The sequence below is a fragment of the Bubalus bubalis genome, chromosome 17 (assembly GCF_019923935.1).
Source record: "Bubalus bubalis isolate 160015118507 breed Murrah chromosome 17, NDDB_SH_1, whole genome shotgun sequence".
Classification (NCBI taxonomy): Eukaryota; Metazoa; Chordata; class Mammalia; order Artiodactyla; family Bovidae; genus Bubalus; species Bubalus bubalis.
This window is the reverse complement of record NC_059173.1, coordinates 55,054,568-55,080,137: the sequence shown is the minus strand read 5'-3', so window position 1 is coordinate 55,080,137 and position 25,570 is coordinate 55,054,568. Positions and strand designations below refer to the sequence as shown.

The window sequence follows — 25,570 nt, the reverse complement described above, 5'->3', positions numbered from 1 at the left end:
TTTTGTTTGAACTCTTTACTTAAAATTGACTTGCTGTTGAGCTATATTAACTTCAATATATTTTAAATAGAACTATAAATATTGCTGTTGAACCAGTGATAAGATTCAAAGGCAGAAAATTTGTTTTAAAGAGGAAATGCCCTTTTCAAGGTCTGTGTTCTCATAGAGTCTTCCTCTCCCCTCCCTCAAAATATGACATACACTAGTTTTGTGGTATTACTTGCATGTGTAACTATTGTAAAATCAAGTATTAATTCCTCAAGCTTGTTTCACCTATACTGGTATAAATCCAAAATAGATCTGTACAAATACAGTTACAAAACAAATGAAATTAATATTAAAACAATGAAAAGGAAATGTAGAAATGTTATTTTCTATCTTATATTGGAAGATTGGGCTGTCCAAAGTTAATTACAGCATAAGAAGTACTACTAACTATAAGCTTACTAACTATAAATTTGTTTTAAACTTTTTGTTAGCATGTTAAATATCTGCCTGTGTGTTATAATTAAAATGCCATTTTGTGTTTTAAAAATGTAAAACAATATGGCATTTGGTACAATTGGTTTAATTTTTTGGCTCTGATGCTTTGATTTAGTTGCATTGTTATTTCAAGAAATTTAAAATATCAAATGTCAAAAGAGTATACAACTATTTAAACAAATGAAGAATATTACCATAAGTATTTGCTGGGATTTAATATTTGAGCTTGATATTATGGCATTATTCAGAGTTTTGTATTTATTTCTTCTTGAAAATTTGAAAGTAATCTTATTCAGTTGAATTTAGGTGAATATAATTTTCTATTTTAATATTTTGTGGCTTAAATGAAAGGTTAAAGGAAAATAATACAAAATTTAATTTCTCCAGAGTAAAATGAATCAAGTTTGGTATTTTCAGAAAGTATAAATCACTGCTAGGCAAGTAAGTGAAAGATAGTTTACAAGACTGGAAGCAAAGATAGTAAGTCTAAAAAATTATTAAAGCAATTGTGAACTGAAAAAAGTAAAGGAGAATCAAAAAGAATTGAATAGTGGTCTTTGATATGCTTGAAAACAATTCAAAGAAGGATAATGTAAAATGAAATAGTATAGATAAAATAAATTTTGTATTAACTATTATAAATACTGTAAAAACTATTATATACTATTTATAACTATTATAAATACTATAAATATAGTATAACTCATAAATATGAACTATTTAAGACATAACTTTAAAACTGCTTTTCCTAAATTATGTATTTATTAATATGCATTATATGGTCATATACGTTTTAGAAACTAAGAATATCTGAACCTTAAAGATAAGGAAGCATATTTGCCCATTAAAGATTTTGAGAGTTCTACATAAAAAACCTGTTCTTAATTTGAACATTGTGTTTCCCAAACATATTTGGCCACAGAAGTTTTTTCCACCCTAAACAATAATTACTATTTCATAGGACAGTTTAGAAAATGGCACCCTAAAGAGAAGAGGGTTAACATATACTCGGCATTTGTCCTCATTTTTCATGTGATTTAAGATTAGCAGCAAGCAGTCCGTCCAGCTCTATGACTTACATTTCACTGATCCTCGAATTCATTGTGAACTGTTTATACTAGGCACAAGTTAATGATTTGAAAAATCTGGAAGTATGCAGCGTATGAAATAGTGATCAAGTCCATGCATAATAAGATAGCAAAACTGTCTTACAGTTATAAAGACAATTTATACAATTGTTATCTCTAGTTCTTTTCCCAGAACCCTCAGATCACCTATATAAAGCTTTAAGAGTCGCAGATATTTACCTTTAGTTCACATTATGCACCATTTCTTTTACTTCATGCTCTTCAAAGGCATGTTTCATGAAGGAAAAGTTTATCAGCTACTGCTAAAATAAAAATATTGATAAGGCCTTGAGGAAAACAAACTCCTTGATTTAAGACGTGAAAAAAGAACAAAACTTTTCTTCTGATCATAACAAGCTAACATTTTTGAGCATTTATTGACCCATCACTGTGCAGGACGACTTCTAGTCAGCATAACAGTCCTTAGAGGTGTAGGTATGGGCAGTGTTCCCTCATGATAGATGAGCAAATGGAGACCAGAGCTTTAGTAATGTGTCTTGAGCCAGGGCCTACCAAAATCAAGAACAAATCTCAGGTCTTTCTGACTCCAGAGTGCTTGCTTGTAACCGCTGTTGTAGAAATCTGGAGAAATAAAGCAGAATACAAAGTAGGAGGGGAAATCACCCAGCAACTCAGAGATTATCACTTAAAACTTTACTGTATTTTCTCTATTCTTTTCTATATAAAATGCATATTACTAATTGGGCTCAAACTGTCAAAGTTTTGTATGCTAGTTTTACTTTGTCACTGAAGTCTCTTCAGAAACATTTTAAACTATATTTTTTTTATTAAAATTATCACTATATCCTGTTACTTCTCTGGTTCTCATCTGCTTTTGCTTTAATTCATTAAAGCAGTCATAACATTTTTGGTTTTCACTGTTTTTCACTTTGATGTCCATTTCTTCATTGACTTTTGTCACACATAATTCACCAATTTACTGAAAATCTCTTCTACATATTGTTCAGTAAGATTGTCTATTGCCTAAACAAGACACCAGAACTTGTGATGAGAATTACAGTGTTGTTAAATCCATGAGAAGACTGCCATGTCAGTTCGCTTTTTTAGGTGTTACACTATATTTCCCCTGCCTCCTGGCTGCTAAGATCTGAAATAGTCCAGGTTTACAAGATCTCTTTGCTGGGGTTATTTAATTAAATGTACAACTTTTTAAACCTGGTTTAGGTGTAGCTGAACTAAAAGACAAATTAGTTATTGAACTGAATAGCTAAGGTCATTAGCAGTTTCCTAGAAACCCGTGCTGTAACTGTGATCCCCGTAGTCTTCGTTTTTCACTTTATAAAGAGTATGTATAGTACGTACCTTATTTTAACTTGAAGTTTCCTGCTAAAAGTTTTAATCAAAGTATCTTATTCTTAATTAAACAGTTTTGATGAAAAAATTTATTTCAGCAAATTAATTGGCTTTTCTATAGTTGTTTATAGTCATTCTATTTTCAATATTTTAAGGATGTTCATGGAAAAGGCCTTTCTTCTTGTTCCTCACAGGTTGTGGATGTACTTTGTGTGAGCTTTCTGGTAATGTAAATGTTTGTGTTTAAATGAATTGAGAGTAATACATTAGATTTTGAAGAGCAATTAGTAATTTTTATTTATCAGCAGTATGATTCTTTTTCCCTTCATTTAGATATGAAGTAAATTTTCAAGATGGTATTGATTGTGGAGGTGCATACATTAAACTCCTAGCAGACACTGATGATTTGAATCTGGTATGATATTTTAATGTTTAAAAAAGCCTTATTAAAGTTAATAAGCATTTCTAAGGAGTAATTGACACAACTGAAATTTTTATTTTCATCTGAAGTCAAAAATAACTTTGAAAATTTTTATCCAAGATGAGCTTTTCCATGTGCCTTCAAGTTTCATACACAGCCGTGTTACTTGATGGCATCAGTTTTGTAATCTTTAGCAATGTGAAAAAGGTTGCCAAGTCTCTAAAATAAAATATAATCTGGTGCTTATAAATGTCACCGAGAGATCAGCTTACAGTTATTTTCTTTACAAAGCAATAATCATAAGTTTGTTAGGAAAAGTAAGATAATGGAGCAAAGCAGTAAAACAAAATGACCAAAGAATCAAATTAAAAAGGCAGGTCAGCTCAGGAGTTAGCAGTCTGCAAAAATTTACTAACTTAAGAATGTTAAGTTCATAATGAAGCAAGTTATATTAGAACCATTTGAAGTTTGGAGACATTTCTTATAGCATCCTCCCACAGGAGGCTGTGTCAGAATTTCTGCATATAACAAATATAAAATGAATGAAATGTTAATGAGATATTTGTCAGAACTCCTGGATACAAAACATTAAAGGATTCGTTTACTTAGATAAGGGCAAGGGGAAGCCATTTGTAGTTTATGGTGCAACTCTTAGGCGTTGTGAGGGACAATCAGCTGAAGGTACAGTGGCAATGATAAAGTCAAATGCCAAGTAGTTTTCTAAACACTTTATCTGGTTAACTCAGTTAATCCTTAGAGAAGGCTTATAAGGTACGTACTATCCCCATCAGAGGTGATGGAATAAGAACTATGGGGAGGTTGGAAGATTTGCTCAGGGCCACACACAGCTGGTTTAAAGGCAACAGTGGGATCTGAACCTCAGTATCTGACACCAGATCCCATGCTCTTAACCAGTAGGCCATGCCAAATGAATCCATGGGATTTTCCAGGCAGGAATACTGGAGTGGGTTGCCATTTCCTTTTCCAGAGGATCCTCCCAACCCAAGGTGTCCCGCATTGCAGGCAGACTCTTTACTGTCTGAGCCACCAGGGAATCCCGAAGAGAAATGACTAGGGGTAAAACAGGGAGCAAGTCACTGTGTCTGTTCTTCACTTTGTGCTTAAAGGGCACCACTTTCTGGTGTCTTACTGAATAGTAGTAGTGCCTAAGTAAGCACTGTAGTCTTCAGTCACAGTACGTTTTTCTCTATGCTTAATTTTCTTAATAAGATATTAATACAGATCTATATAGAGTGAGTAAAGCCTATTATGTTGTTAAAGTGGTTCCAGCTTCTCTCCTACATCTTCAAAATGGAAGTAGTGTGTGCATTTTAAGAAAAAAAAATCTGTTTTGAAATAAACCTTGTCATTTTTCCACATCCTTTATTGTCAATGTGTCAACTAACTCTTTGGTGAATTAGCATTTAATACATTTTTGTGAACTCTACCCAACGGGGTAGAATAGAGAAATTCATTAAGTGTTTCAATTCTGGACTAATCCTAATACTCATCTCTCTTTGAAGGAAAATTTCTATGATAAAACATCCTATACCATTATGTTTGGACCAGATAAATGTGGAGAAGATTATAAACTTCATTTTATCTTCAGACATAAACATCCCAAAACTGGAGTTTTTGAAGAAAAACATGCTAAACCTCCAGATGTAGACCTTAAAAGGTTCTTCACAGACAGGAAGACTCATCTTTATACCCTTGGTATATCCTTTTAATTCATTCATTAATTTAAAAGTATTTGCTGACTACCAGTATTTTCATGGCAAGTGCTTTGGGAGAAGCAAGCAAGGTAATTCTGTTAAGGATTTATCTTTTTGGGAAAATCAGACACACGTACAGCACAGGCATAAAGCAAAGTGCCATATGAGATACAGTTATCTGTATCACATAAAGCAATACTGCTTTCAGTTAAGAAACTTCGGGAAAACCTGGGGAAGGTGATTCTATTTGACCTAATCTTAAGTTTAGGTATACCATGTGGAACATAGGAGAGGAAAGGGATATTTTAGGTACCCTGACATTAGCGATGCTGACAGAATAGAAAACCGAAAAATAAGGTTAAAGAGGAAGAAACCCTTAACATTAGACTGTATTCTATAAGCAGTTGTCATTGTTGGGTCCTGCCTGGGTGGTAGTTAAAGGGAAAGCATTCAGCAACCATCTGTTAACATACTTAGCTTTACTTTTGCAGCTAGGAGTTTGAGTATACATTGACTGGGAAGAACATTATATAGGATAGTTTCTCCTCTTTCCAGGTACAGATGGTTAGGTACTATGATTTCTTAAAATCTGAGCATGTCAGAACCTAACAGGACAACTCCATCCAAGACTAACATGTATCAACTTTCTTCCTCAAAACTGCAGTTACAGAAACATTCCTTTTTGTCTGCCAAGGCAGAGACCAATTTTATTTTTAATGTTAGTATCAAAGACCTTTCTCTGAAATTGGAAAATAGCACTGGACATTTGGGGGAACGTAAGGTAAACTCTTAAAGCATAGAAATAATGAGAAATTATAACTAGAACAGAAAAAAAAAGAATTTTAATTAGACCTTGTATAAACCCAGTCAAAACCAATATGATAATATATATATCAGAGGACACAATTCCACTTTCAGGAATTTTTCCAAAGGAAATAATCCAGAAGGAAGAAAATAACCTGTGTGTGAAAATATACTGTAAATTGCAAGCAGCTCAAATGTTGCAGTAGTGGTTTTCTTTCTATGCAGTACAATACAAAAAGATAACTATGAAAATGTTCAGCTTATACTATTAAAATGGGGGAAGAAAGAAAAGTTGGAGGTGCATTCTGATGGCCACTAGACAAATTATGCAAACAAAACCAAACTTAGAAAAGTCTTAACTTTTATTAATCACCTGATAGGCACCATGCTCTGTGCTAGGCTCTTTGTTTAGAACAGTCATGTGAGGTGAGCAGTTTTTATTTTGCCTTAATTTAAGTAACTTGCCCTAGGAAATAAAAGTAATTGGTAGAGCTGGAATTAAAATTCAAGCAAATTCTTAAAACATTTGCTTTTCTTACTATGATACACAAAAAGTTTGTTGTGTTAGGATTATCCACTTTTAAAGGAATTTCTTCCTTTTAAAAAACCTTTCTGTATTATATTTTCATAACATTATTCTGTAGTTGTTCTAAGAACCTTACAGACTCCCTTAAAAAGAGTTTATAATCCAGTGCCTTTTGTGGTGAATTCATTTAGAATATTTAAAGCCGTTTTCTAAACAGAAAGTTTTTTGGCTAAAGATTTTTGACAAAGATGTCAAAGTGATGTAATTGTCATGTGCTTTTTTTGGATTTACTGTAATTTTAAAATACTTCAGTTGCAAAATTGAGTCAGAAAATACTCTTTCAGGGTTTTTTCTTGAGAAATGCCTTTTTTGAATTAGAGTCTAGTACATTTTTGCATTTAAGATCTTATTATTGTTAGTTGTGCTTTTTTCCTTAGTGTAGTTTTATAGTCTCAGCTGTAATAGAAAATGGTGGAGAAAAAAAGAGAAGGGGGGAAACACTGAGTCTTCATTTGCATTATTTGAATTTGTATATAAATTGCAATATTTGATGTTGATATAAACAATTTGGCATTGTTGTGACTGAAAACCTCTGGAGATTACTTCAGTAATGTTTTTTCAGAAAGTGGTTGTCTACATAGCTAGTTAAGTCAGAATCATCCTGACATTTACTGACAGCTCCTACTTCCTTACTGGGCTTCCCAGGTTGCTCAGCTGGTAAAGAATCAGCCTGCCATGCAGGAGGCCCAGGTCCTGTCCCTGGGTGGGGAAGATCCCTTGGAGAAGGAAGCGGCTTCCCGCTCCAGGGCCAATCGGACACGACCTAGCAGCGAAGCCACCACTGCGCTGCGCCTCCTTAACCTACTTACTAAAGGCAAATGTTAAGCTGTTACTTTTTATCTACCATTCTTTCCAAAGATAAAAATTGGGCTCAGTGACTCCCCACCCCGTGTTTATAGAAGGGGGAGAGAGCTTTCCTTTTGTTTTTATAATCATGGGAGTCCTTACGAAACTTTTGATGTGGTAACTTTTAAAGAGCTAGAGTTTATCTTGAAACAGCATACCAGAGCATGAGCTGGAGTGTTTTCAATCATCCTTAAGATATTTTACACTACAATGTAGGAATGAAATGCCGATGAGTTTAATAGATTTCTAGATCATAGGAATGTGTGAATGTTAAATTCCTGGTTTTGGCGTCTAGATTAAGGTTATATAGAAGGATGTCCTTGTTTATAGGAAATGTGCATTAAAACATTCAGGGATGATATGAACGAGGTCAATAACTTACTCTCAAGTAATTCAAGAAAAAGTGAAGTTCTTTATATGTACTTGCAACTTTTAAAGTTTGAGGTCGTTTCAAAAAATTATTTTAAAATAGTGAAGATTGGGTTGTATTCTGTAACTATAAAAGACTAAATCTGAATGGTTATGTGAGTCCTAAATTCAGTTAGCAATTGGGTATTTTTGTGTTTGAGAAGTAATGGAGCATTTTATTAAATTTTTATTATTAAAATTTTATGTTTGGTTTTAGAAAACATTATATCTAGTGATTTTTGCATATTTTGATTTAATACATTGCTAATTCCTCTATTCTGCTTGAGAGAAAATTTTACCCATGAAGTTTAGGGTAGTTTTTTTATTTAGAAGATTATCTTTAACATGTCTATCATTATGATAAGTGTAATATGTTTAAATTGGTCCCTAGTGATGAATCCAGATGACACATTTGAAGTATTAATTGATCAGATAGTTGTAAACAAAGGAAGCCTACTAGAGGATGTGGTTCCTCCTATCAATCCTCCCAAAGAAATTGAAGATCCCAATGATAAAAAACCTGATGATTGGGATGAAAGAGCAAAAATCCCTGATGCTTCTGCTGTCAAACCAGAAGACTGGTAAGCAAAGAATTCAGTAGCAAAGCACTGTTTGGCACAAAGTAATAAAATGTAACATGTAAGTGACATAATAAAATGTAACATATAAGTGACATTTACAACCAATGAAACATATTCTTTTAAACATCAGAAATACTTATTTTGACTTTTAGAAGAAATACTTCTCTGAAATGGATTTTACACTTCCTACCTTTTAATTATCTTAATTTTAATTAATTTTGTTCCCTTTTCCCATATATATATATATAAAATGTATACTTCCAATATGTATATTTTATTTTGTATTCTTTCAGTGCTGTGGGGAAAAAATGCCATGAGTCTAAAGCACCAGCACTTTAATTTCTATTTCCAGTTTGATCTTTATGTATGTTTGTGCATATTTTACATAGTTGTGGTCGTTGCAGTTAATGATTAGTTGGCTTTAAATAGCCAAATCCTCAGCATCTTATAAAACTATATGGGATGCACTCATCTTCCCAGGAGACACTAGTTACATTACATTACATTAAATAATCTGCTTGCAAAGGCAAAAGACGCAAGAGACAGAAATTCGACCCTTGGATTGGGACGATGCTCTAGAGAAGGAAATAGCGACCCACTCCAGTCTTCCTGCCTGGGAAATCCCATGGACAGAGGAGCCTGGTGGGCTACAGTCCGTGTAGTTGCAGAAGAGTCAGACATGGTGAGCACACGTGCAGCAGCAGCAGGATGCAAACACTGCCTTTCACTCTGGGGCTTGTCATGATTTTTTTACTAGAGAGCAGAAGTTTTAAATTTTTATGAAGTCCGGTTTGTTAATATTTGATAATTCATGGTTTTTGCATCTTCCTAAATCCCATCACTTCATGGGAACTAGATGGGGAAACAGTGGAAACAGTGTCAGACTTTATTTTTTGGGGCTCCAAAATCACTGCAGATGGTGACTACAGCCATGAAATTAAAAGATGCTTACTCCTTGGAAGGAAAGTTATGACCAACCTAGATGGCATATTCAAAAGCAGAGACATTACTTTGCCAACAAAGGTTCATCTAGTCAAGGCTATGGTTTTTCCTGTGGTCATGTATGGATGTGAGAGTTGGACTGTGAAGAAGGCTGAGCGCCGAAGAATTCATGCCTTTGAACTGTGGTGTTGGAGAAGACTCTTGAGAGTCCCTTGGACTGCAAGGAGATCCAACCAGTCCATTCTGAAGGAGATCAGCCCTGGGATTTCTTTGGAAGGAATGATGCTAAAGCTGAAACTCCAGTACTTTGGCCACCTCATGCGAAGTGTTGACTCATTGGAAAAGACTCTGATGCTGGGAGGGATTGGGGGCAGGAGGAGAAGGGGACGACAGAGGATGAGATGGCTGGATGGCATCACTGACTCAATGGCCGTGAGTCTGAGTGAACTCCGGGAGTTGGTGATGGACAGGGAGGCCTGGCGTGCTGCGATTCATGGGGTCACAAAGAGTCGGACACGACTGAGTGACTGAACTGAACTGGAGATATTATGCCTAAATGTGACAAAGATTTTTTGTTTTCTAGACAAATAATTTTGAGTAAAACTCTGTTCAAAGTTTGTTATTACATGTAGTATGAGATATAAATCAAGATTAATTTTCAAAAATATGGATGTCTAATTGTTCTACTCTTGGCATCCATTTAATGTCCATATTTATATCCCCTCTTTCTTTTCTGCATCAAGTTTATCAAGTTTTTTCTTGATACGTTTAGCTACAGGTTTATCAATTTTATTGAGCTGTTTGGAGGACGGGCTTTTGTTTTAGTTTTTGTTGGCATTTTTTCTGTTCTTCTTACTTTGGACTTAATTTGCTTCCCTTTTCTGCTTTTTTAAGGTAGAAAATAATTTCTGATAGAAGCAGCTGTAAATTTTCTCTCAGCACTGCTTTAACTATGTTCCACAAATATCTACTATTTCTGAGAACATTCATTCATACTGTTTTATAATTTCCCTAGTGATTTCTTTTTTGATTCACATATTTTTTAAAGTGTTCTCTTTGCTGTCAATTATTTATGGATTTTCCAGATATAATTTTCACTTTAACTCCCAATATAATTCTGTTGTTGTCAGAAAGCATTTACAAATGTCACTTATATCAGGTTGGTTGATAGTGTTGTTCTAAAGCCTTTATATTCCTAATGGTTTTCAGCCTGTTCTCTTATTGGGAAGAGGAAATAAGTCTTCAACTATGATTGTAGATTTGTCTTTATCTCCTTTGAGTTCTATTTGTTTTGTTTTGTGTAATTTGAAGGTCTAGATCACTAGATCAATTCACAGTGTTTCATGACCTCTTGAGGAACTGACCTTTTTATTATGAAATGTTCTTCTTTGTAAACTCATAAGTACTCTCTGTCTTGGAATCTACTTTATCTGATACTAGATCAGCACTCCCATTCTTTTAATCATAGTTCCACTGAATATTAGTTTCCATTATTTACCTGTAACCTGTACTACTACTGCTGCTGCTAAGTTGCTTCAGTCGTGTCCGACTCCGTGTGACCCCAGAGACGGCAGCCCACCAGGCTCCCCCGTCCCTGGGATTCTCCAGGCAAGAACACTGGAGTGGGTTGCCATTTCCTTCTCCAATGCATGTGAGTGAAAAGTGAAAGTGAAGTCACTCAGTCGTGTCCAACTCCTAGCGACCCCATGGACTGCAGCCTACCAGGCTCCTCCATCCATGGGATTTTCCAGGCAAGAGTACTGGAGTGGGGTGCCATTGCCTTCTCCTGTATGTTGTTGTTATTCAGTTGCTAAGTTGTATCTGACTCTTTGTGACCCCATGGACTGTGGCATGCCAGGCTTCTGGCTCCTTCACTATCCCCCGGAGTTTGATCAAACTCACGTCCATTGAGTCGATGATGCCATCCAGCCATCTCATCCTCTGACACCCCCTTCTCCTCCTCCTGCCTTTCCATCTTTCCCAACAGCAGGGTCTTTTCCAGTGTGTCGGCTCTTCACATCACGTGGCCAAAATATTGGAGCTTCAGCATCAGTCCTTCCAATGATATTCAGGGTTGATTTCCTTTATAATGGATGGGTTTGATCTCCTTGCTATTCAAGGGACTTCTCCAACACCACAGTTCAAAAGCATCGATTCTTCGGCATTCAGCTTTCTTTATGGTTCAGCTCTCACATCCATACATGACTACTGGAAAAACCATAGTTTTGACTATGTAGGCAAAGTCATGTCTCTGCTTTTTAATATGCTGTCTAGGTTTGTCATGGCTTTTCTTCCAAGGAGCAAGCATCTTTTAATTTCATGGCTACAGTCACTGTCCATGGTGATTTCAGAACCCAAGAAAAGAAAACCTGCCACTGTTTCCACTTTTCCCCCACCTATTTGCCATGAAGTGATGGGACTGGATGCCTTGATCTTAATTTTTTGAATGTTGAGTTTCAAGCCAGCTTTTTCACTCTCCTCTTTTACCCACATCATGAGGCTCTTTAGTTCCTCTCTGCTTTCTGCCATTAAAGTGGTATCATCTGCATGTCTTAGGTTGCTGTTATTTCTCCTGTCATCTTGATTCCAGCTTGTGATTCTTCTAGTATGGCATTTCACATGATGTATTCTGCATATCAGTTAAAATAACAGGGTGACAATATACAGCCTTTGATGTACTCTTTTCCCAGTTTTGAACCAGTCCATTGTTCCATGTCCAGTTCTACTTCTTGACCTGCAAAGAGGTTTCTGAGGAGGCAGGTAAAGTGGTCTGGTATTGCCATCTCTTTCAGAATTTTCCAGTTTGTTGTGATCCACACAGTCAAAGGCTTTAGCATAGTCACTGAAGTGGAAGTAGAAGGTTTTCTGGAGCTCTCCTGCTTTTTCTATGATTCAGTGGATGTTGGCAGTTTGATTTCTGGTTCCTTTGCTTTTTATAAATCCAGTTGGTACATCTGGAAGTTTTCGATTCATGTATTGTATAGCCTACCTTGCAGGATTTTAAGCATTACCTGTATATGCCTTTATTTTTCAGGTGATTTTTTTGTAGTCAACTGTATTTGGGTCTTGCCTTTAAATTGGAATGTTTTAAATCATCTACATTTAATGCACTTATTGATACAGTTAGATATAAACCTGCTGTCTTGCTGTTTGTTTTCTCTTTGTCCCATATAGTTTGTGGCTTTTTATAAAATTTTTTTCCTGACTATCTTTGAATTGAGTTAGTTTTTTGAGCCTTCTGTTTTTTCTTTCTATTGGCCTTTTGGCTTTTCCTCTCTAGTCTGTTGTTTTACTGGTTGCTCTAGGTTTTGCAGTGCACGTCTTAAACGTATTTCAGTCTCAGTTCAGTTCAGTTCAGTCGCTCAGTCGTGTCCGACTCTTTGCAACCCCATGAACCGTAGCACGCCAGGCCTCCCTGTCCGTCACCAACTCCCAGAGTCCACCCAAACCCATGTCCATCGACTCGGTGATGCCATCCAGCCATCTCATCCTCTGTCGTCCCCTTCTTCTCCTGCCCTCAATCTTTCCCAGCATCAGGGTCTTTTCCAATGAGTCAGCTCTTCGCATCAGGTGGCCAAAGTATTGGAGATCTCCAGTAGCATATTGGGCACCTACTAACCTGGGGAGTTCCTCTTTCAGTATCCTATCATTTTGCCTTTTCCTACTGTTCATGGGGTTCTCGAGGCAAGAATACTGAAGTGGTTTGCCATTCCCTTCTCCAGTGGACCACATTCTGTCAGACCGCTCCACCATGACTCGCCCCTCTTGGGTGGCCCCAAGGGCATGGCTTAGTTTCATTGAGTTAGACAAGGCTGTGGCCCATGTGATCAGATTGGCTAGTTGTCTGTAATTGTGGTTTCAGTCTGTCTGCCCTCTGATGCCCTCTCTCAGCGCCTACCATCTTACTTGGGTTTCTCTTACCTTGTACATGGGGTATCTCTTCACGGCTGCTCCAGCAAAGCGCAGCCGCTGCTCCTTACCCTGGATGCGGGAGGCTGCGAGGGCGCACAAGCACGGCCAAGAGGAGCTACCCCACGTCAGCCTACTCTCAAATAATGTTATACTGCTAATGGGTAACACTTGGCCACTATTTTTCTAAGTATTTGTGTATGCCTCCCCATCTCTTTTGAGGAGATGGCACTAAAAAATGTGTTAGACTGCTTTACGGTTGTTAAACAAGTCACTGAGGATCTATTCATTGTTTTAAACCAGTTTCTCTCTGTGTACCTCACTTTGGAAAGTGTCTATTCCTATTCAAGTTCTTGTTGTTTGTAAACACTGAGGTTACCACCTATTGAAAGCATAGAATGTTGCTCCTGGAAAACCAAGTGTTACCTTATTAACTCTTGTAAATAAAGAGGGATACTGGTTAGCAATGAAAATGTCTTTACCTTCAGGAAAATAGTAAAAGAGAGAAGTAACTTGTGCAAAATAGGAATAACAGTATCTTTAAAAAAAAGTAGTCACTTACCAGTGTATCACTTCCATGAATTCATGGTGTCAGAAAAGATAGGACTATATTCGTATGTGTGTAGTTTCTAACTGCTTCATATTTGTCTGCCTATAAAGAGTAAGGATGGGACATAGGTTTGCCCTTAAAGAGAAAAACTGTATATACCAGTCTCATTATGATGGGTGAAATCTGTGAGAATTTGTTTTATAAAGTACTAAAAGACCCTTAAATTTTAAACTCAGGTTACTTTGAGCCCTAAGAGACCTTCAGATAATATTGATATCAGGAAAGTACAAGTGTTTCCATGTATACAGTTGATTATTTCAGTTTTGTTACTCAGTTTTCACATATATAAATTATTTCAGTCTATTATTCAAGTTTTGTTTGGAAAAGCATAATGTAAATTCTAGATAAAATTCCTGCTTTTCTGAAAGATGAAAATTATATTAGTAATTCTATTCTGTACTTACTCTGACTATGTTTATATACTTTGGAGCTTACTTTCTAAATGTTATTTTTTAAATGAAAATATAAAAATTACCAGAATATGGGGAGTTTAAAAAAAATAATATTGGAGTAGGGAAGACCTTTCCAAATATAGCATAAAATTGAAGAATCATAAAGGAAAATATTAATAAATTTCAGCTACATGAAAATAAATTACTTTTTATGACAAAAAACCCCACCATAAACTACATAAAAATGCATGAGAAACTGGAAAAAATTTTTAATTCATATAGTTGACAACTAATTTCTTACTAATTTCTAATATATTCCAGGATATTAATTGTAGCATTATTTGTTATAGTAAGTTTTGGGAAACACTAAGTATCCTAGAGAATAGATAAATTATTATTTATTCACAAAGTAGAAAACTATGAAACTGTTAAGAATAAAGCAGATATGTATTTATATAAAACAGAGCTCCTAGAATAGTCTTGACATGTATATGTTTGTTGATGAATGGTTTCTTTTTAATTTTAATAATATATTTTATTTAACTCAATAGAGCCAAAATATTATTACTTCAACAAATAATATAAAAAGATGAATGAGTTTTTAAGTGAACTAAAACAAAGTCTAACATACTCTGTAGTTCAGTTCAGTTCAGTTGCTCAGTCGTGTCTAACCCTTTGTGACCCCATGAATTGCAGCACGCCAGGCCTCCCTGTCCATCACCAACCCCTGGAGTTTACTCAAACTCATGTCCATTGAGTCAGTGATGCCATCCAGCCATCTCATCCTCTGTCATCTCCTTCTTCTCCCACCTTCAATCTTTCCCAGCATCAAGGTCTTTATAACTGAGTCAGCTCTTTGTATCAGGTGGCCAAAGTATTGGAGTTTCACCTTCAACATCAGTCCTTCCAGCACTGGTCTCCTTTAGGATGGACTGGTTGGATCTCCTTGCAGTCCAAGGGACTCTCAAGAGTCTTTTCCAACATGACAGTTCAAAAGCATCAATTCTTCGGTGCTCAGCTTTCTTTATAGTCCAACTCTCACGTGCATACATGACTACCTTACATGACTCTTCTCTCTCCTTGCTATTCTTTGGAACTCTGCATTCAAATGGGAATATCTTTCATTTTCTCCTTTGCTTTTTGCTTCTCTTCTCTTCATGGTTATTTGTAAGGCCTCCTCAGACAGCCATTTTGCTTTTTTGCATTTCTTTTTCTTGGGGATGGTCTTGATCCCTGTCTCCTGTACAATGTCAGGAACCTTCGTCAATCAGGCACTTTGTCTATCAGATCTAGTCCCTTAAATATATTTGTCACTTCCACTGTATAATCGTAAGGGATTTGATTTAGGTCATACCTGAATGGTTTAGTGGTTTCCCCTACTTTCTTCAATTTAAATCTGAATTTGGCAATAAGGAGTTCATGATCAGAGCCACAGTCAGCTCCCGGTCTTGTTTTTGCTGACTGTAGAGAGCTTCTCCATCTTTGGCTGCAAAGAATATAATCAATCTGATTTCGGTGTTGACCATCTGGTGATGTCCATGTGTAGAGTCTTCTCTTGTGTTGTTGGAAGAGGGTGTTTGCTATGATCAGTGCGTTCTCTTGGCAAAACTCTGTTGGCCTTTGCCCTGCTTCATTCCATATTCCAAGGCCAAATTTGCCTGTTACTCCAGGTGTTTTTTGACTTTGTACTTTTGCATTCCAGTCCCCTATAATGATAAGGACATCTTTTTTGGGTGTTAGTTCTAAAAGGTCTTGTAGGTCTTCATAGAACCGTTCAACTTCAGCTTCTTCAGCATTACTGGTCGGGGCATAGACTTGGATTACCATGATATTGAATGGTTTGCCTTAGAAACGAACACAGATCATTCTGTCGTTTTTGAGATTGCATCCAAGTACTGCATTTCGGACTCTTTTGTTGACTATGATGGCTACTCCATTTCTTCTAAGGGATTCTTGCCCACAGTAGTAGATATAATGGTCATCTGAGTTAAATTCACTCATTCCAGTCCATTTTAGTTTACTGATTCCTAAAATGTTGACGTTCACTCTTGCCACCACAGTTAAAAAGCATCAATTCTTCGGTGCTCAGCTTTCTTTATAGTCCAACCCTCACATGAATACATGACCACTGGAAAAACCATAGCCTTGACTAGACGGACCTTTGTTGGCAAAGTAATGTCTCTGCTTTTTAATAGGCTGTCTAGGTAGGTCATAACTTTCCTTCCAAGGAGTTAGTGTCTTTTTATTTCATGGCTGCAATCACCATCTGCAGTGATTTTGGAGCCCCCAAAAATAAAGTCTGCCACTGTTTCCACTGTTTAAAAGAAATGCAAAAAAGCAAAATGGCTGTCTGAGGAGGCCTTACAAATAGCTGTGAAAAGAAGAGAAGCGAAAAGCAAAGGAGAAAAGGAAAGATATAAGCATCTGAATGCAGAGTTCCAAAGAATAGCAAGAAGAGATAAGAAAGCCTTCCTCAGCGATCAATGCAAAGAAATAGAGGAAAACAACAGAATGGGAAAGACTAGGGATCTCTTCAAGAAAATCAGAGATACCGAAGGAACATTTCATGCAAAGATGAGCTCGATAGACAGAAATGGTATGGACCTAACAGAAGCAGAAGATATTAAGAAGAGATGGCAAGAATACACAGAAGAACTGTACAAAAAAGATCTTCATGACCCAGATAATCATGACGGTGTGATCACTGACCTAGAGCCAGAGATCCTGGAATGTGAAGTCAAGTGGGCCTTAGAAAGCATCACTACGAACAAAGCTAGTGGAGGTGATGGAATTCCAGTTGAGCTATTTAAAATCCTAAAAGATGATGCTGTGAAAGTGCTGCACTCAGTATGCCAGCAAATTTGGAAAACTCAGCAGTGGCCACAGGACTGGAAAAGGTCAGTTTTCATTGCAATCCCAAAGAAAGGCAATGCCAAAGAATGCTCAAACTACTGCATAATTGCACTCATCTCACATGCTAGTAAAGTAATGCTCAAAATTCTCCAAGCCAGGCTTCAGCAATATGTGAACCGTGAACTTCTGATGTTCAAGCTGATTTTAGAAAAGGCAGAGGAACCAGAGATCAAATTGCCAACATCCACTGGATCACTGAAAAAGCAAGAGAGTTCCAGAAAAACATCTATTTCTGCTTTATTGACTATGCCAAAGCCTTTGACTGTGTGGATCACAATAAACTGTGGAAAATTCTGAAAGAGATGGGAATACCAGACCACCTGACCTGCCTCTTGAGAAATTTGTATGCAGGTCAGGAAGCAACAGTTAGAACTGGACATGAAACAACAGACTGGTTCCAAATAGGAAAAGGAGTTCGTCAAGGCTGTATATTGTCACCCTGTTTATTTAACTTATATGCAGAGTACATCATGAGAAACGCTGGGCTGGAAGAAGCTCAAGCGGGAATCAAGATTGCCGGGAGAAATATCAATCACCTCAGATATGCAGAAGACACCACCCTTATGGCAGAAAGTGAAGAGGAACTCATAAGCCTCTTGATGAAAGTGAAAGAGGAGAGTGAAAAAGTTGGCTTAAAGCTCAACATTCAGAAAATGAAGATCATGGCATCCAGTCCCACCACTTTATGGGAAATAGATGGGGAAACAGTGGAAACAGTGTCAGACTTTATTTTTTTGGGCTCCAAAATCACTGCAGATGGTGACTGCAGCCATGAAATTAAAAGATGCTTACTCCTTGGAAGGAAAGTTATGACCAACCTAGATAGCATATTCAAAAGCAGAGATACTACTTTGCCAACAAAGGTTTGTCTAGTCAAGGCTATGGTTTTTCCTGTGGTCATGTATGGATGTGAGAGTTGGACTGTGAAGAAGGCTGAGCGCCGAAGAATTGATGCTTTTGAACTGTAGTATTGGAGAAGACTCTTGAGAGTCCCTTGGACTGCAAGGAGATCCAACCAGTCCATTCTGAAGGAGATCAGCTCTGGGATTTCTTTGGAAGGAATGATGCTAAAGCTGAAACTCCACCTCATGCGAAGAGTTGACTCATTGGAAAAGACTCTGATGCTGGGAGGGATTGGGGGCAGGAAGAGAAGGGGACGACAGAGGATGAGATGGCTGGATGGCATCACTGACTCAATGGCCGTGAGTCTGAGTGAACTCCGGGAGTTGGTGATGGACAGGGAGGCCTGGCGTGCTGCAATTCATGGGGTTGCAAAGAGTCAGACACGACTGAGTGACTGATCTGATCTGATAATATCTGAATGGGACTGGGTGCCATGGTCTTAGTTTTCTGAATGTTGAGCTAAAAGCCAACTTTTTCACTCTCCTCTTTCACTTTCATCAAGATGCTCTTTAGTTCTTCCTCACTTTCTGCCATAGTGTAGTGTTATCTGCATATCTGAGGTTATTGATATTTCTCCCGGCAATCATGATTCCAGCTTGTGCTTCATCCAGCCCAGCGTTTCTTATGATGTACTCTGCATATAAGTTAAATAAGCAGGGTGACAATATACAGCCTTGACGTACTCCTTTTCCTATTTGGAACCAGTCTGTTGTTTCATGTCCAGTTCTAACTGTTGCTTCCTGACCTGCATACAGATTTCTCAAGAGGAAGGTCAGGTCGTCTAGTATTCCCATCTCTTTAAGAATTTTCCACAGTTTATTGTGATCCACACAGGCAAAGGCTTTGGCATAGTCAATAAAGAGAAATAGATGTTTTTCTGGAACTCTTCTTGCTTTTTTGATGATCCAGCGGATGTTGGCAATTTGATCTGGTTCCTCTGCCTTTTCTAAAACCAGCTTGAACATCTAGAAGTTCACAGTTCACATGTTGTTAAAGCCTGGCTTGGAGAATTTTGAGCATTACTTTACTAGCGTATGAGATGAGTGCAACTGTACAGTAGTTTGAGCATTCTTTGGCATTGCCTTTCTTAGGGATTGGAATGCGAGCTGACCTTTTCTAGTCCTGTGGCCACTGCTGAGTTTTGCAAATTTGCTAGCATATTGACTGCGGCACTTTCATGGCATCATCTTTTAGGATTTGAAATAGCTCAACTGGAATTCTATCACCTCCACTAGCTTTGTTTGTAGTGATGCTTCCTAAGGCCCACTTGAGTTAACATTTCAGGATGTCTGGATCTAGGTAAGTGATCACACCATCGTGATTATCTGGGTCATGAAGATCTTTTTTGTATAGTTCTTCTGTGTATTCTTGCCATCTCTTCTTAATATCTTCTGCTTCTGTTAATTCCCTGCCATTTCTGTCCTTTATTGTGCCCATCTTTGCATGAAATGTTCCCTTGGAATCTCTAATTTTCTTGAAGAGGTCTCTAGTCTTCCCCATTCTATTGTTTACCTCTATTTCTTTGCACTGATCACTGAGGAAGGCTTTCTTATCTCTCCTTGCTGTTCTTTAGAACTCTGCATTCAAATGGGTGTATCTTTCCTTTTCTCCTTTACTTTTTGCTTCTCTGCTTTTCACAGAGGTAGGAAGTGCCTATTGGTACCTTCTGAATTCTGTAACTTGCATTTTTAACTGTTTGAATAATCAGTAATTAGCATAAAATACTGTATTTACAGGGATGAAAGTGAACCTGCCCAAATAGAAGATTCAAGTGCTGTTAAACCTGATGGCTGGCTTGATAATGAACCAAAATTTATTCCTGATCCTAATGCTGAGAAACCCTTTGACTGGTAAGCATTCTTCACCTTCAGATGTCAGTTTCTTGTTTCTTCCATGTTCTTTCATTACCATTGATATGACTGACAGGAGAGTCTTGAGGTTACTCCATGTGCTTTGTTCTGATACCCTAAGGAATGAAGACATGGATGGAGAATGGGAGGCACCTCATATTTCTAACCCAGCATGTCGGGTTGGGTGTGGTGAATGGAGCCCTCCCATGATAGATAACCCGAAATACAAAGGAATATGGAGACCGCCAATGATAGATAACCCGAACTACCAGGTAATAACCACTTACTCCCATCCCACAGTAAACTTTTTAAAATTCTGTGCCGATTTCTGTTATACATCTAGTTATTAATAATGTTAACTTGAGGAAATTTGATTTGTAATAATGTGCCTTAGCTATCTGAAGTCAAAGAAAATAGACTCCAACCAATTTATGTTTAAAAAGTAAAGTGGGGCTTGCTTCCCTGGCGGCTCAGTGGTAAAGAATCTGCCTGCCAGTGCAGGAGACACAGGTTTGATCCCTGGTTAGGGAAGATCTCATAAGCCGGGGAGCAGCTAAGCCTGTATGCCGCAACTGCCGAGCCTGTGCGCTAGAGCCCGGGACCCACGACTGCTAAAGCCTGTGTGCCCAGGAGCCCGTGCTCTGCAACAGGAGAGGCCACCACAGTGTTCTCTCCACTCTGCACTCTCCAACTAGAGAGTTCTCCCCACCTGCCACATCTAGGGGAAAGTCAGTGCAGCCACAGAGACCTGACGCAGACAATAAATAAATAATTTTTTTTAAGTAAAGCATCTTTTAATTTTCTGGGGTAATAAAACTAATAACTAAAGATAAATCTCTTCATACTATTTTCCTTAGTAATCAGTTGATCACTTTGGAATATTTTATTTTAGGATTAAATATAAGAATTGAGTTCTCATCAAGAGGACTCACACTATACATTTTAGTAATTGAAGTCTGTGCTTAAATAATGTGTTCCTTACTCTCAGGTTTTATTAAAATTGAATTTTTTTTCCTAATATGAAACAGATTTTTTTGATACTTAGCTTTTGGGGTAGAAGTCCTTATGTTGTCCATTTAATGCTATAGTTTTATCTAATTATTCATTGACATTTTCTAACATTTATTTTATATATATACAGTTATAGACTCTCTTTGCTCACTGTAGTTTTTCTTCATAGAATGATTATTTTGGTAACTTTTTTGTTTGAGATCTATCTTTCCTTCATTAGACTTTACACACCATGATGCAGGGACCACGTCTGCCTTGATTATCACAGCAGAGCATATAGCATAGTGCCTGGCACAGAATAGTCGTAGATGATGGCAGAATGAGTCAGTGAGTGAACACATTGTCCAGTTTATTTGATTTGGTTGACTTTAATCATTTAAGACTTAATGGAAGTTCTCTGTTGAATAGTTGTTCTGTGATTCAACCATGAGTGACTATTGATGCCCATCATAAGTGTATGTTAAAAAACATGGTTCCATTTTTGCCATACAGTAATCTCTTTGATTTGAGCAATTTTAATGATATCGTGCCTTGAGTATCTTTACTAAATGTAAAAAAAGAAACTCATCTAATATAGTATCAGTTGTGAAATTTAATTACTCAATTTCCTGTGGGATTGTTCACTCTGCTTTTTCACTGAGTTTAAAGTCAGTATTATTCATAGGTAACATCATATATAGGATAAGAGGAAACAAGATTTTATTTCTAGTGAATTATCAGTTAAAGTTTTCTTTTTCCCAGTTAGTATTGCTAATTTCATTCAACAGCAACTGCTTCTTGAGTAACACTTATAATGAAATTATTGTGTGAAAATGTATTTAAATTATTTTTTTTCCAGGGTATCTGGAGTCCTCGAAAAATTCCTAATCCAGATTATTTTGAAGACAATCACCCATTTCTTCTGACTTCTTTCCGTGCTCTTGGTTTAGAGCTTTGGTCCATGACCTCTGATATCTACTTTGATAATTTTATTATCTGTTCACAAAAGGAAGTAGCAGACCGCTGGGCTGCAGATGGTTGGGGAGTGAAGATACTGATAGAAAACGCTAATGAGGTACACAGTATTTAGCATATGATAATAACAGGGTATGGTCCTGGTTATAGGTTATACAGATGGCCTTTTGATGAGTAAATAGGTACAATAATTACTAAATGATGAAGAAACATATTTAAATCTATGTAGACAGAATATGAGCTTCACCAAATTATGATATAACTTCATTATAAACTATATAGTGAATTATATATATATGTAAGTCTTCATTTCATTTATTAGATTATGATAACATAAATGGATTGAATGCCTTTTGATGTTTATAGAAATGAGACGGTTATTACTACTGTTAGAAATGAGACTTAATACCTTGTCACCTTATCAGTTTAGGGCCTAAGTGGGAACAGAAATCTAAATCTTTATTCATTTTAACTACTTTTCACTTAGAGGAGTACAGAAATTTTTAAAATTTAATTATTATGTTCTAGTTTTTTCCCCCAAATCTTAACACTACTTAGGAAAGCTTAAGCTAAATATTTCAACACAGTACATCTTGGAGAATCTATCTTTAAAACCAATTACCATAAAGAAAAATGTACCTTATATTAGGTTTCTTTGAATATTAGCAAAAACCTCAAAAGAGTAAATAAAGGTAAAAGGATTCTCATTTTGAAACTCTTTTAACTAAAACATTTTAATAAGGAAAACAATTTCCTTCCTGAAGGTTGTGTGTGAAATTTGTTAAGAAATAAGAAAAAACATAGCTATTCTTAGGTTGACTTTTTTTTTTTTAGTACAGAATGAGTTAGAGAATTTACTTGTAAATGAACCAAATAATACATCCATGAAGCATAATACTATCCTGAAACTTACCAGAAAAGGAAACTGTCCTAATTCTTGCTGGAGAATTAGCAATATTCACTTGTATAATATAATGTATCTTCTACTACCAAGTGTCAAACTGCAATGCATGTGAATAATTAAAGATTGTTTAAGGGACTTCCCTGGTGGCTTGTGGCTAGGACTCAGTGCTCTCAGTGCAGGGGCCCTGGGTTTGATCTCTGCTTGGGGAAGTAGATCCCACATGTTACAACTAAGAACTGGCATGCCAGATAAACATTTTTTTTAAAGATTGTTTAAACTTCACAAAGTATAAAATAGAAAATATTTTTTGTCTTATAAATTTGACTCCTTAGTAGAAAACTACCTAGGTGAAATAACTTTTTTTGTTTTTGTAGGCTATATTTATGAATGAAGGTTTATAAAATCTGAATTGCCTTTTTGTGCTTATTTCTTTTTTAGCCTAGTATATTCAAACAATTGATGTCGGCTACTGAAGAGCGCCCGTGGCTTTGGTTCATTTACCTCTTGACAGCAGCGCTTCCAGTAGCATTAATTGGTTCATTTTGTTGGCCAAGAAAAGAAAAGGTAAAGAAAATGAATTTCCTTCAACATTAAAAAAAAAAAAATCTCTTAGTGTTTAGGAGTTCTATAAATGGAGTCAGTGGTTCTTAAAAGTAATAAACTAAATTTCCTATATAAGTTTTTACTGTTCACCATGTATGATATCAGTTCAGTTCAGTTCAGTTGCTCAGTCATGTCTGACTCTTTCCAAACCCATGGACTGCAGCACTCCAGGCTTCCCTGTCCATCACCATCTCCCAGAGCATGATCAAACTCATGTCCATCAAGTCAGTGATGCCATCCAACCATCTCATCCTCTTGTTGTCCCCTTCTCCTTCTGCCTTCAGTCTTTCCCAGCATCAGGGTTTTTTTCAAATAAGTCAGTTCTTCGCATCAGGTGACCAAAATATTGGAATTTCAGCTTCAGCATCAGTCCTTACAATGAATATTCAGGACTGATCTCCTTTAGGATGGATTGGTTTGATCTCCTTGCAGTCCAAGGGACTCTCACGAGTCTCCAACACCACAGTTCAAAAGCATCAGTTCTTCAGTGTGTGTGTGATATCCGTCATTGCAAAAAAAGAAAATGTTTTTTTAAAAAACAGTGCTTTGCTTTTAGTAAAAATAGTTTGTGTTAAACTACCACAGAAAAAATATGAAGATGTGGCTTTCAAAAAACTGGACATATGTAAACCACAAACAAAGGGAGCACTGGAGCAGGAAGTGAAGGAAGAGAAAGCAGCCCTGGAGAAGCCAGTTGACTTGGAAGAGGAAAAAAAGCAAAGTGATGGTGAAATTGTTGAAAAAGGTAGGCCAGTGATGACGATATATAAAGGGGACCCTGGGCAGAGCTCATTAAGAACAGTAGATTAAGAGGGAAACACTAGCTGTTGCACTTGTCTGCTGTCAGATTTATACCATCTGAATCCTCGAGAGTGCATGACTGTGGTGAAGACGAGTACCATCCTTGCCTGGATTGTACCTGAGCAGACATCCAGTGTATGCGTTCTGTCTTCTAGGAAGAAAGAGTTGTCAGAATTGTTCAGTTGCTTCAGAATCTAGCAGCTATCAATCCCATATGTCATAGCTTTTTGCAAGGGTTTTTCTTGCCTCCAGGGATGAGATGGGAGGCACAGATCACAGCTTCTGGGGAAGAGTAATTGGTTTAAGACAGGTGACTGCAGCAACAAAACCCACACCAAGGGCTGTTGTTCATCAGATAGTTTACGTATCAAACCAGTAGTTTAGTCTCTTCAGAGGATTGCTGAATCGTGTGTCCCCTCCTGCCCTCAACTAAACTCCAGGAGATGTTAGAACTGAAGACAACTGCGGCTTTTTGGTACCTCTCCAGTGAGACTTCCTTGTATACATCTAGGTAGCAGTAAAACTATTGATGTTTGCCAGATGTCCCAAGCCAGGCTCCAGAATGAGCCCTTTATAACCTGCATTATATTTTGAGCACTATTTTTAACTTAATCATTGATGGAACAGTTGACTTAAAAACCATGCTCTCTCAAAGCACACATGTATATTTATGTATATACATACACACACATATATTCTTTGATTTTCATTTCACATAGACTGAATGCTTTAAAATTCTTTAAACCTGCCCCTTTCCTCAGATATGATGATATATTTATTGTTGTTGTTCAGTCGCTCAGTCATGTCCGACTCTTGGTGACCCCATGGACTGCAGCACGCCAGGCTTCCCTGTCCTTCACTATCTCCCAGAGCTTACTCAAACTCATGTCCATTGAGTCGATGATGCCATCCAACCATCTCATCCTCTGCTGTCCCCTTCTCCTCACACCCTCAATCTTTCCCCGCATCAGGGTCTTTTCCAGTGAGTTGTGGTAAAATAACAAGTACTTGTATTTAATTTTCAAGAATGTCTAATGGAAGAAATTGCCTTCATATATTGGAATTTAAATGTACTCCTCCACTTTTAATACTTTTAAGTAGAAAAATTCTAATTCATTGAGTATTTTGCGTTGAATAAAATCTGTTTAATAAATTCTAGAAGAGGAAGGTGAACCTGAGGAAAAGAGTGAAGAAGAAATTGAAATTATAGAAGGACAAGAAGAAGGCAATAAATCCAATAAGTCTGGATCAGAGGACGAGGTAAGCATCTCTTTAACAGAAAATAAACTAGTTTCTACGTATGATTGTTAGTCTGTAGAAATATTTTAATAAAAATAGTGATCTCGTTTGTGAAGAATTTTTTGCCATATTTTCTCCCAGCTTTCTTAAGAGCATACATATTGGTATAAAATGTATCCATAAGGAAAGCATGAAAAAACTAATTTATATCCTCCTAATGCCAATGAAATAGTATAAATAAGCCTTTGGTTTGC

The 25,570-nt window shown here is 36.9% G+C and overlaps 1 protein-coding gene across 2 annotated transcripts in view; it reads left to right on the top strand.

Annotated features, from left to right (window-relative positions):
* The window catches only part of CLGN (calmegin), a 48,360-nt gene that overhangs the window by 20,573 nt on the left and 2,217 nt on the right, over positions 1-25,570 (top strand). For both annotated transcript variants that reach the window (XM_006079253.3, XM_044930451.1), the window contains exons 6-14: positions 3,258-3,339; positions 4,869-5,061; positions 8,096-8,285; positions 19,691-19,804; positions 19,926-20,076; positions 21,654-21,869; positions 23,112-23,237; positions 23,862-24,021; positions 25,237-25,337. In XM_006079253.3, the coding sequence (XP_006079315.2) occupies positions 3,258-3,339; positions 4,869-5,061; positions 8,096-8,285; positions 19,691-19,804; positions 19,926-20,076; positions 21,654-21,869; positions 23,112-23,237; positions 23,862-24,021; positions 25,237-25,337 (1,333 nt within the window). The remainder of the gene's footprint in view (positions 1-3,257; positions 3,340-4,868; positions 5,062-8,095; positions 8,286-19,690; positions 19,805-19,925; positions 20,077-21,653; positions 21,870-23,111; positions 23,238-23,861; positions 24,022-25,236; positions 25,338-25,570) is intronic.